The sequence below is a fragment of the Cervus elaphus genome, chromosome 1 (assembly GCF_910594005.1).
Source record: "Cervus elaphus chromosome 1, mCerEla1.1, whole genome shotgun sequence".
In the NCBI taxonomy this organism is placed as follows: domain Eukaryota; kingdom Metazoa; phylum Chordata; class Mammalia; order Artiodactyla; family Cervidae; genus Cervus; species Cervus elaphus.
In genome coordinates this window covers 91537993-91551017 of record NC_057815.1, presented here as the reverse complement: position 1 = coordinate 91551017, position 13025 = coordinate 91537993, and the positions used below count along the sequence as shown (strand labels likewise).

The 13025-nt window shown below is 38.2% G+C and overlaps 1 protein-coding gene across 1 annotated transcript; it reads left to right on the top strand.

The window, feature by feature from the left end:
* Window positions 1-10241: 10241 nt before the first annotated feature.
* On the top strand, window positions 10242-11198 carry LOC122674115 (olfactory receptor 5F1-like). Its single transcript, XM_043872238.1, has one exon. It carries the CDS (start codon window positions 10242-10244, stop codon window positions 11196-11198), a length of 957 nt encoding a protein of 318 aa, XP_043728173.1.
* The last annotated feature ends 1827 nt before the right edge of the window (window positions 11199-13025 follow it).

Sequence of the window (13025 nt, the reverse complement as noted above, 5' to 3'; positions counted from 1 at the left end):
TTTAATAGAAAGAGCCCTATTTGTACAGAAGAAGCAAGGTTGGGGTCCTTGGCAAAGCTAGAAATAAAAGAATCAACAAAGATAGTGGTTTGGGGATGGATTTTTCTGGTTCAAAATGATACTGTCCTCATGGTTGGTAATTGACTGAAGAGATAAAGGACTGACAGGGATAGAAACAATTCTCTGACTCCTACTAAAACCTAAGGGAGCTTTGGTCTTATCCCTTGAGCCAAAGTCCTAAGAATATGCAGGAAATAATTCTAAAGTTGGAATTTAGCTGTCTCTGCAATGTGGTGTTATGTTTTTGAGACTGGGTCATGCTTTGGAACATTATTCTGAAAGAATGAAGTTGGATTCTTGTTTATAGACTCCATGGTGGGGACTGGGCTGAATGACAGGTATAGCCAGTAAAACTCTTTTATGAAACCAAGTAGAATTGGTAATTCATGGTGGGAGTATATGATTATGTAAAAACAGCATGTGGTTTTTTGAAGAATGGAATTTCCTCTGCTAAGTCTATGGCATCTACCATGACCTTGTCAGTAACCTAATGTTTGTGATCTTTGAACTTACAAACACCTGGGCCACATCCAAATCACAATATTTGTAGTATGATGATAAACAAAATGGCCTCTCCTCCCACAAGTAAAAGAAACACTCCCAGGAAGAGCACATTTTTTGAAATGATGGTGATAATGATTTGACAGTGGTAACAATAATTAAACATTTATTAAGTACCAAAGATGTGCCAGTATTCTAAACCCTTCACATGCATTAGAAAAGTTAATCCTCACAACAGTCCTATGGGACAAGCACTAAAAGCTTTAGTAACTTGCTCTTATGTACACAGCTCACAGTGGCAGGACCGGCAAATCACTTACATAATGACTAGTCTTCTAGCCATAGTTACACTTCTCGACCATGAAACTTCCTTCTGCTGCACAAAACTTTGTTTCTATAGTATGCTTTGTTTGGGAACCTTCGCACTTTATCTGGCCAGGAAAACGTCTATATATCCATTAAGACTTATCTGAGGAAACGTGAAGATTTCTTTAAGTCTCTTGTGTTTTCTTGGTACTTAGAATATTTTGCTACAGACTAATGTTCATATGGGCCTGTTTGCCTTCAGTGCTAACCTCTAACCAATTCTTGCTTCTCTTTACCCTTGGGACCAGGTCAATGCATAATAAATGTTTTATCAGTGAATAATGAAATAATGACTATAAGAGCTTAATTATTTGAGCAGAGCCAAAATTCAGACAGTAAGCAGCCCAAATGAATTGTCTTCAAAAAGTGCTGTTGAAATGTTTTTAATTGTCTATCCATCATCTCTTTCTAATAGAATTGCCCAGCCTCTGATGATGTAGTTCAACTGGAGCAGCTATGTCTCTGTAAGGTGACCCTTCTTCTCTAAGCCACAGAGGCTGACTCAGGAGAGCTACTCAGCTCCAGCTGAGCCAGAAAATTCTTTTGGAATTAGTTATTATCTTGAATGGAGGATATGTAGATTTAAGAGTTACTGACCACAGTTGCTCTCCACCACTTGGGCCAGGAAGTCCAAAGTCTTGTCTGGACAAAGTCAAGTGCAAAAAGTGGTGAAATACCAGTAAAAAAAAGTCAAGGTTATAAATTCAGGAAAATTTCCTGGATAGGTCTCTCATAGTATTCCAGTGACTGAAAGCAATAGGCTTCATGAGAAAATAATCATTTTTATAATGTCCACTATCATACTCTCAGGTCTAGCAGAATAAGCACTTATTAATTATTTGTTTAATGAATAAATAGGCAGGGTCCTAAAAAGATGAAATACCTGGAAGAAGGAAAGGGACAGCAGATCTAGTTCTTAAATCTCATGTAGGATTATAATCAATTGCCACAGTTAATGCCATTGTTTTAACTTAGAATCTTCTGTTCTGAAAAATGTTTTAAGAATTTAGGTGGATTAGATAATCATGAGTTACCTGGAAAGCATTTGTAAATGTTGAATCCTAGGTATCAGCCTGTGGAAATACTGATTCAGTTAGTTCAAGATGGGATTTCCAGATTCTGCTTTATCTGAAAGTTCCCAGATGATTTTACTGAACAAATAGGTTTTTAGAGTTTATTGAATTCCCACACCCTATGGTTCATTCATCTCCCAGTTCTAGTACTAGACTTTTTATTCCATTAAGTGTGTTTTATTTTTTTTCCATTTAATTTTATTAGTTGGAGGCTAATTACTTTACAATATTGTAGTGGTTTTTGCCATACATTGACATGAATCAGCCATAGATTTACATGTGTTCCCCATCCTGAACCCCCCTCCCACCTCCCTCCCCATCCCATCCCTCTGGGTCATCCCCGTGCACCAGCCCCAAGCACTTGTCTCATGCATCCGTCCTGGACTGGCGATCTGTTTCACACTTGATAATACACATGTTTCGATGCTGTTCTCTCAGATCACCCCACCCTCGCCTTCTCCCATAGAGTTCAAAAGTCTGTTCTGTGTATCTGTGTCCCTTTTTCTGTCTTGCATATAGGATTATCATTACCATCTTTCTAAATTCCATATATATGCATTAATATACTGTATTGGTGTTTATCTTTCTGGCTTACTTCACTCCGTATAATGGGCTCCAATTTTATCCATCTCATTAGAACTGATTCAAGTGTATTCTTTTTAATGGCTGAGTAATATTCCATTGAGTATATGTACCACAGCTTTCTTATCCATTCGTCTGCTGATGGGCATCTAGGTTGCTTCCATGTCCTGGCTATTATACTTACTCAAACTCTTCCAGAAAATTGCAGAAGAAGGTAAACTTCCAAACTCATTCTATGAGGCCACCATCACCCTAGTTCCAAACCCAGACAAAGATGCCACCAAATAAGTGTGTTATAGATAACATCAACTTGCCATTCATCAGTGACTACTGATGAAAGGATCACATGTATGTAAAGAACAGCACAAACTGATTGCTCTGCTTTTAAAATTCCCTGGTGAAAATTCAGTCACTACCATCCTTCAATGAAGAAAACAACAATTATTACTTTGGCTCTGAAGTCTCAAGGTACCATCTAATCAGAATGTAAGACAAACCCCTCTTTTATATGTGAAGGCACAAATCAGTAATATGACAAGGCCAGAGAATGTGGGATTTTTAAAAGTCCTCTGTTTATCATTGTGAGCTGGCCTCATTTATCCTGACCCTTTCTGTTTGCTTTCCACAGACTTAGTTTTAGTTCAAAATAAACTGGAAGCTGAAACTCTGACCATAAACTTAAATTGCACCATTGTGAATTGTGAATGGGTCTTTACTTAGAGATCCTGAGAGTCATGGTGCTGGTGGCTGCCTTTTCAAACAGGTGGTGCCTAAACTGTGATAAAGCAACTATGACTCAAGGCATCTGGGTTCTAACCCTCATTATTGATTGTTGTTGTTGTTGTTCACTTGGTCGTGTCCAACTCTTTGTGACCCCACTGACTGCAACACCCCAGGCTTCCTGTTCTTCATCATCTCCTGGAGTTTGCTCCAACTCATGTCCATTGGGTTAGTGATGCTATCCAACCATCTCATCCTCTGTCATCCCCTTCTCCCACCTTCAATCTTTCCCAGCATCAGGATCTTTTCCAATGAGTCAGCTCTTCACATTAGGTGGCCAAAGTATTGGAGCTTCAACTTCAGCATCAGTCTTTCCAATGTATATTCAGGGTTGATTTCCTTTAGGATTGACTGGTTTGATCTCCTTGCAGTCCAAGGGACTCTCAAGAGTCTTCTCTAAAACCACAGTTCAAAAGCATCAATTCTTTGGTGCTCAGCCTTCTTTATTGTCCAACTCTCACATCCATACATGACTAGAAAAACCATACTTTGACTACATGGACCTTTGTTGGCAAAATGATGTCTCTGGTTTTTAATTTGCTGTCTAGGTTGGTCATTGCTTTTCTTCCAAGGAACAAGTATCTTTTAATTTTGTGACTGCAGTCATCATTTGCAGTGATTTGGAGCCCAAGAAAATAAAATCTGTCACTGTTTCTACTTTTTCCTCCTCTATTTATCATGAAGTGATGTAACTGTATGCCATGATCTTCATTTTTTGAGTGTGGCGTGTTAAGCCAGCTTTTTCACTCTCTTCTTTTGCTTTCATCAAGAGACTCTTTAGTTCCTCTCTTCACTTTCTGCCATTAGAGTGATATCATCTGCATACATGAGGTTGTTATTTCTCCTGGCAATCTTGAATCTGGCTTGTCATTCATCCAGCCTGGCATTTCAAATGCTGCATAGAAGTTAAATAAGAAGGGTGAAAATAAACAGCCTTGATGTATTCCTTTCCCTATTTTGAACCAGTCCATTTCCCCTTCCTGTTCTGTTCTTTCTTCTCCTACATACAGGAGGCGGGTAAAATGGTCTAGTATTCTGATCACTTTAAGAATTACCCACAATTGTGATCCACACAGTCAAAGGCTTCAATGTAGTCAATGAAGCAGAAGTAGATGTTTTTCTGGAATTCCTTTGCTTTATCTATAATCCAACTGATTTTAATAATTTGATCTCTAGTTCTTCTGTCTTTTCTAAATTCAGCTTGTACATTTGGAATTTCTTGGTTCACATACTGCTGAAGACTTGCTTGAAGGATTTTGTGCATTACCTTGCTAGCATGTGAAATGAGTGCAATTGCACGGTAGTTTGAACATTGCTGATTAGCTGGATGCATTGCACAATCGTTTTTCTTTTGGGGGCCTCCAAGTCCTCATCTCACATTGAGTGATGCATTAATGTTGTTCTCAAGGACTCAGTGATCCCAAAGAATACTGAATTAGAAATCAAGAGCTATGTTTTGGCTGATCATTGAACACTGCATTGGATAATATCTGAGATTCCTTCCAGCTCTTAGATAAAAAGAAGCCCTGTCTGCTTCCTTGCTCTGGTAAAGTTAGGTCTTCATTGTTCTTGCTTAACCATAGACAAAGTATACTTCTGATTCTGGTCTATTGCTTATGGGATTAAATCTTCAGATAATGCAATATTTCATAATAAATACTTATCTCTGTTACATATCAGATTAAATCTTCAGATAATATGATATTTCATAATAAATATTTATCTCCTGTGAACATATCTGCCAAACAGCCTGCTAGGCGTTCTCAGGTGACACACAGGAAAGGCCGCGTGTGTGACCTCTGCTCACAGTGGTTTCCCGTCCCCACCCGCTCACTCCTTCTGCACTCCTGTTAAGGTCTGTGTGTGACGTCACAAAGTCACCATGCCTAGGTTAGTCCACACCACCCTGCCTTTCTAGGGTACTCCTGCTCATTCTTCAGAATTCAGTTTAAGCAAACACTTGTATTGTTTCATGCTCAATTTTGATAGAGAGAAACTCCTTCTTTGTGTTCTCACGATTCCTTCGGCACAGTGAGATTATTGCTTTGGTCACGTCTTGTTTGTGTTTCTGTCGCCACTGTTGTCTCTTTCCTACTCTAGATCATCAGTTGTTTGAAGGCAGGGAGCATGCCTTTTTCACTTCTGCATTTTTTAAACCAGGCACTAACTCATGTTCAGTATTCGCTTACAGAGTGAATGACTGGTTCAGTGGATGGCTAAGGCCCAGAGTTGTGCACACTCCACTCTGTCATATATGCTTTCTGTGATGGAGGTGAGGGGGTGAGTGCAAGCCCCACTTAAACCCCCAGCTCCTGTCTCACCTTAGCAGTGCCAAGCCTTGTGACTGATTTCAGTGAGATCCCTGCCTGCTCTTTCTCACCTGGTCAGAGTGTCCTTAGGACTTTAATTCTCGGTGCACTCATTTATCTTTGGATGTGCTGTTTGCATTCTTGTATCATTTACATAATCTTTAAGTCTGATTGCAAAGTCTGCTAAGCAAATTCTCATGAAGGGCAAAAGGTGATTTCTGAAGGCCTAACAAACTCTTCAGGTGACAAACTAAAGACCCAAACTGTGGTTTTCTAAGGAGCATTTGCTGTTGCAAGTGGCAGATTCATGCCTTTGCATTCAGTACTGCAGTTGATCTTCTGATTCTCCTAGTTGTTTTTACCTTTTATTGCACAACTGCTGTGTTCCAAAATGTTAATTGCAACTTCTCAGTCAGTCTTAATAGTTGATCCTTAGCCCCATTTTGCAGATGAGTTACAGAATAGATATGAACTGCTCAAAGTCACATAGCTGGAAAGTGACTCAATTAGGATTTGAACTTGGTTGTGGTTGGCTTCATAGCTGAAGCTCTTTCTGTTTTGACACAGTGTTATTCCACTATGACTAATTTTGTTACATACCAGTTTATTGTCAAGCTTCATCCTAATGACCCTCCAACTTTCCCCCTGAGTTTGAGCAGAGCCACTGGATATTTCAAAAAGGAATCTTTCTTCAACTTCTGACATCTATGGTGAAAAAAAAAAGTAAAAGTAGAACTACCACATTAACCATCAGTTTTACTCCTGGGTATATGTCCAGGGAAAACAAAAACACTTTCAAAAAGGATATATGCTCCAGAATGCTCACTGCAACCTTGTTTATAATTGCCAAGCTATGGAAGCAACCTATGTGCCCATCCATACATAGATGAATAAATAAAGATGTAGCATATAGGGGGAGTTTTATAATCAGTTTCAATTTCAATACTGGTGATTAGTCTGTTTATATTTTCTGTTTCTCCATGCTTCAGTCTTGGGAGATTGTTCATTTCCAAGAATTTGTCCAGTTATTCCAGGTTGTCTGTTTTGTTGGCATGTTGTTTGTAGTTGCTTGTAATAGTCTCTTATGATTTTTTTTTATTTCTTGGGTGCCTGTTGTAGCTTCTTTTTCATTTATCTCTTCATCAATTCGAGCCCACTTCCTTTTTTTCTTGATGAATCTGGCTAGAGGTTTATCAATTTTATCTTCTAAAAGAACCACTTTTCGTTTCATTGATTTTTTTCTATCATTTTCTTCCTTTCTATTTCATTTATCTTTGTCCTGATCTTTTTGATTTCTTCCCTTCTGCTAACTTTGAGTTTTCCTTGTTCTTTCTCTAGTCACTTTAAGTATGATGTCAGGTTGTCTTAGGTTGTTTGTGATTTTTCTTCCATCCTGAGTTAAGACTGTATCACTATAAAATTTCTTCTTAGATCTGCTTTTGCTGCATCGTATAGGTTTTTGATGATTGTGCTTTCATTTTCATTTGTTTCCAAGTGTTTTTTGATTTTCTGTTTTATTTCTTCTGTGATCCACTGGATGTTTAGTAGCATATTAGTTAGCCTCCATCTATTTTATTTTATTTTATTTTATTTCTCTTGTGGTTGATTTCTAATCTCATAGTGTTGTGGTTGGGGAAGATGATTGATGTGATTTTGATTTTTCTTAAATTTATGGAGGTTTACTTTGTGGCCCAGCATGTGGTGAATCTTGGAGAATGTTCCCATGTGCACATGAGAAGAAAGTGCATTCTGCTACTCTTGAATGGAATGCTGTATAAGTATCAATTAAATCTGTAAATTTATTCTTTATAAATTCTTATATAAATCTGTAAATTTATTATTATAAAATTAATTCTGTAAATCTTTTGATTTCTCCATCAAATTTGAATGTGAACCTTAAGGATTCTTATGTTGACTATGATGGCTGCTCCATTTCTTCTAAGGGATTCTTGCCCACAGTAGTAGATATAATGGTCATCTGAGTTAATTCACACATTCCAGTCCATTTTAGTTCCCTGATTCCTAAAGTATCGACGTTCACTCTTGCCATCTCCTGTTTGACCACTTCCAATTTTCCTTGTCTCCTGGACCTAACATAACAGGTTCCTATGCAATATTGCTCTTTACAGAATCAGACTTCGCTTCTATAACCAGTCACATCCACACCTGTATGTTGTTTTTGCTTTGACTCTGTCTCTTCATACTTTCTGGAGTTATTTCTCCACTGATCTCCATTAGCATATTGGGCAACTACTGACCTGGGGAGTTCATCATTCAGTGTCCTATCTTTTTGCCTTTTCATACTGTTCATGCAGTTCTCAAGGCAAGAATACTGAAGTGGTTTGCCATTCCCTTCTCCAGTGGACCACATTTCATCATAACTCTCCATCATGACCTATCTCTTAGTTGGCCCTACATGGCATGGCTCATAGTTGCATTGAATTAGATAAGGCTGTGGTCCATGTGATTAAATTGGTTAGTTTTCTGTGATTGTGATTTCTGTCTGTGTGCCCTCTCATGCCCTCTGCCTGTTCGTACTGTCTTACTGTGATTTCTCTGACTTTGGATGTGGGGTATCTCCTCTTGGCCGCTCACCGCTCCAGCGTGTCACAGACTAAGAGGGAATTTAGGGGTTTACAATTAAGAGGGACAAGCTACCGTGTGTAAAATAGATGGACTACAGGGATGTATTGTATAACATAAGAAATTACAGCCACGGTCTTGTAATTTTTTTTAATTTTCTTTATTTTTAATTGGTGGAAAATTTTTCTTGGTTTCTGCTGTATAACACAAATCCATTGTAATTATATATCTAATTATTTATGTATATAATTTATACTATATATAATTTATAGTTATGCATATATTTATACATAGATACGTATACATAGGATAATTTTATCCAATAAAATCAGGGTATATATATATATATATATATATATATATATATATATCCCCTTCCCTCTTGAGCCTCACTCCCCTTCCCCTATTCTAACCCCCAGCTCTTTGAATAGAGTAAAATCTGCAGAAATACTTAATCACTATGCTGTTCACTTGAAACTAGTACAATATTGTAAATCAAGTATACCCAGATTTGAAAAGTTAAACATTCTTAATCCGTTGTCTTAATGCTCAGGGTATAGTATTCTTTTAAGCAAACGATGTAGTTAGTGTCCCCTTTGCATTTCACTCAAGAAGAGAGTTAGAAGTCAAACAGACCAAAGGAGTACACACACATACACACAAAGGGAAGTGTAATAATTTTATGTGGGTTATGTACTTTTTTGATCAAGCTTAACTTATAAATAAAGAGGCAATTAAATATCCAATTAAAATTATTATATTTACTTGGAAAAAAAAGTTTTAAGTAATATAGAGATCAGAAACCACTTTATGATCAAAGTGCCACATGCTTTATTTCCTTTATTTCCATATGATCAAAGTGCCATATAATGTTTTGTTCATTTGTCTGCATATGATCACATTTTAATTGCTTTGAGAATGAAGCTTCTGTCTTAAGAGGACTGACTCACAATTAAAACCAATAATCTAGTCCCCATGGTTACCCAACCCTCTTTAAGGAAAGCAAAATAAAAGGTCAGTCATGTGTACATGCTCAGAAGGTGGCTTGAATTTTTTGCAGAGAGGTAATTCAAAGTTTTATGACTTTTTATTTCATTTAAAAAGTGTAAATCTTTTTATTTTAAATTTCACCTGAGCTTATTAAGAATTCTAGTAAAAAGGAAAATAATGGACAGCACAACTAAGACTCTATGAAGGAAGCCATAAATACCTGGTGCTACCATTCACTGCTGTGGACAGGTACAGTATATGCAACTATGTGGAATTAATTTGATAGCATGCTTTGTAACGAGTGCAGTTGTTTTGGTCCACTTGCAAACACTGCAAAAGCATTCTTAAGAATGTCATAGATGTCAAAATATTGGTTATTCACAGCAGGCACTGTTTTTGCTGCTTGAAGAACACCAGAGTGATTTCTGGATGGTGATGCATGAATCTTGCTGTTGAAGAGTGTGCAGAGCAGTCTTGATGAGAAAAGAAGGCTTTTGAGTTAACCTTACATGCTTGTGCAGAGGATGAGCGAGAACTCAGCAAGAATAGTTCTATACTTTGCATTTTGGATGTGAGTGGGCTAGAAGAGAAAGAATAGAATGTATATGCTGCATTTTCAGAAACTTAAGTGGACTATGCAGACTTTGACCAGCAAATAGGGAGCTCCACAACCCAGATTCAATACAATTGCTTATTGAATTCCAATGCTTGTTCATTTGTCCACTAGTTCCCCCTTTACTACAGCGACTCCGGGAGTTGGTGATGGACAGGGAGGCCGGGCATGCTGCAGTCCACGCAGTCTCAGAGAGTCAGACATGACTGAGCAAGTGAACTGAACTGACCTGATAGTCACACTGCTTGCGCTACTGTATTATCCCAGGATTTTATTTTTTCTATGTGTTAGTAACTTCATTAACATTTCTACTATTTCTTATGAAATTTGGACAATGACATATTTATAAGGAATACAGGTTTAAGCATACAATATCTTTAATAAATGGCCAGAAATAATTGTACTTTGCTGACAGAGTTCATCCTGTTGGGATTAGCAGACACATTGGAGCTACAGACTATCCTTTTTTTTCTTTTTCTGGTGATTTACACACTTACAGTTGTGGGAAATATTGGAATGATCCTTTTAATCAGGACTGATTCTCGACTTCACACACCCATGTATTTCTTCCTGGCAATCCTGTCTTTTGCAGATGTTGGTTATTCATCCACCATCACTCCAAAGATGCTGGTAGTCTTTTTAACAGAGAAGAAAACCATCTCCTTTGCTGGTTGCTTCCTGCAGATGTACTTCTTTATAACCTTTGCCACAATTGAATGCATCCTTTTTGGGTTAATGGCCTATGACCGCTATGTGGCCATATGCAACCCTCTCCTTTACCCCTTGATCATGTCCAGGACGGTCTGCCTGAAAATGGCCACAGGGGCTTTTACAGCGGGCCTGGTGAACTCCATGGTTCACACAGGTTATGTGAGCAGCTTGCCATTCTGCAGTTCCAATGTCATCCATCACTTCTTCTGTGACACTCCTCCAATGTTTAAGCTCTCCTGTTCTGACACACGCCTGTATGAAAGCATCTTGTCCACGTTCGCTGGTGTGAATATCGTTGGGACCCTGCTGGTGATCCTCACCTCCTACTGCTACATTCTCTTCTCCATCTTCCGTGTGCGTGCAGGGGCGGGGAGGCGCAAGGCATTCTCCACGTGTGTGTCTCACCTGACAGCCATCATCCTGTTTTATTCCACCTCCATGTACACTTATCTGAGACCTACTTCCAGCTACTCTTTGAATCAGGACAAAGTGGCTTCTGTGTTCTACACAGTGGTGATCCCCATGTTGAATCCTCTGATCTACAGTCTCCGGAACAGTGAAGTGAAGAAGGCTTTATGGAATGTAATTACTAGGAAAAGGGTCCCTTCATTTCTGGGGTTGTTTGGTTAATTTTCTGAACTAAATGGAGTATTTAATGAATTTTAAAATACTGGTTGAAGCTTACTATGATTGTGGGCTTCATTTTCTTAACTTAGTAGAGTACATATTGAACTTTAAAATGCTGGCTCAACTTATCATTTTTCATTAGAATATTTTCTATGTAATCCTGTTGTATTTATATCCAAATATATGAATCCAACTGGAGATGGAAATTGCAACCCTCTCCAGGATTCTTGCTTGGGAAATCCCATGAACAGAGGAGTCTAGAGGTCTTCTCTATCCATGGGGTTGCAAAGAATTGGACATGACTTAGCAACTAACCTTCATATGAAATTCTAAAACTTTCATCTAATTGTTCTATATTTCCACTGGGTTCTCAAAAGTATGATGTGTTTCAATGAAAGTTTGGTTAGAGAATAAAAAGATTAATTATTGGGCTTCCCAGGTGGCGCAGTGGTAAAGAATCTGCCTACCAATGAAAGAGATGCAGGGGACATGGGTTCGACCTCTGGGTCAGGAGGACCCCCCTGGAGAAGGAAATGGCAACCCACTCCAGCATTTTTACCTGGAAAATTCCCTGGACAGAGGAGATTGGTGAGCTGCAGTCTGCCATGGGGTAGCAGAGTGGGAAATGACTGAGTACCTGATCATTTAGAGACAAAAGTTACAGTATCATATAATCTAATCATATAGAGTATTTTTAAGATCCATTTAGCTTTTCCTTTGGCCTTCTTTGTCAGAATTAATGATTAGTATTAATAAGAGATAATGATATATTACATATGTCAAAAACACTTAAAACTGATTTCCATTTTAAGTTTTTGAATTATTTCCCCAGGAGACACTTAAGTCATATTTCAATACTCAACTTTTAATTGTAGCAGTAGACCTTTTATTTCCCTTCTTCCCCTCATGCACATATATGTTCATTAAATAATAAGTATGAGCTTATACAAACATATACTGTCAAGAAAATTGCTGACTGACTAGAATGCACCAATCGAAGTAGCACTCTTTGGATCCCTTTCATTCTCCATAGATTTTCCAATGCTTTTCTCACTTTCTGTCTCCCAGACTGAGACATATACACAAACCATAAGCACACACATTCAAATATGGCAATTTTTAAACAGTACATGGCTCCAAAGTAGGTAGGTCAATGCTCAGTGAATGAATGTGACACATATTCTTTTTTATAACAAGTTCATGGATTTCCTGTGTAAGGGAATCTGTTGTCAAGTTAGCAATAAAAATGAGTTAAGATGTGTTTTAATGTTAAAGTTAAGCATTATATGAAGTTAGCTAGGAAGCTGGCTTAGTAGGACTCTGGAGGAAACTGAGTGGGAGCCTGGACTTGCTAAGGAGAGAAGCCCTGAGATGCTGTCAAGCTAACCTTATGGCCTGGAATGAAAGGTCAGTCCGTTCTAACATCCATCACCCTATGTCCACATAGTTGACCTTCACCAAAGGGATATTCATGAAGTCATTAATGTTGTCAGTTCATCCCTGGACCATGCTCTCACCCCAAAGGTCCAAATGGGTATCTGGTCCTGGAGGCCATGCAGGGGACTAATCAGGCTGTTCTCAGAGATGGTTCACTCCTTCACTGAGTGACTCACCCACATTTTTCTGCACCAGCTGGCTGCTCATTGGCTGTATTTTTCTGCATTCCTTGTCCTGAGTATTCAGTGAAATCATTTACATGGTCAAGATATTTCATTAATAAATATCAATATTATATTCCTTGAATCAAATACTTTAATTTCTAGTATAATTTAGAAATAGAAACAATGTTTGGGAGGTTAAATCCATTTATTCTGTGATTTAGGGCTTCCC

Excerpts from the sequence above, each read along its gene's own strand:
- LOC122674115 (XM_043872238.1), top strand. The coding sequence starts at position 10,242 with ATGGCCAGAAATAATTGTACTTTGCTGACAGAGTTCATCCTGTTGGGA.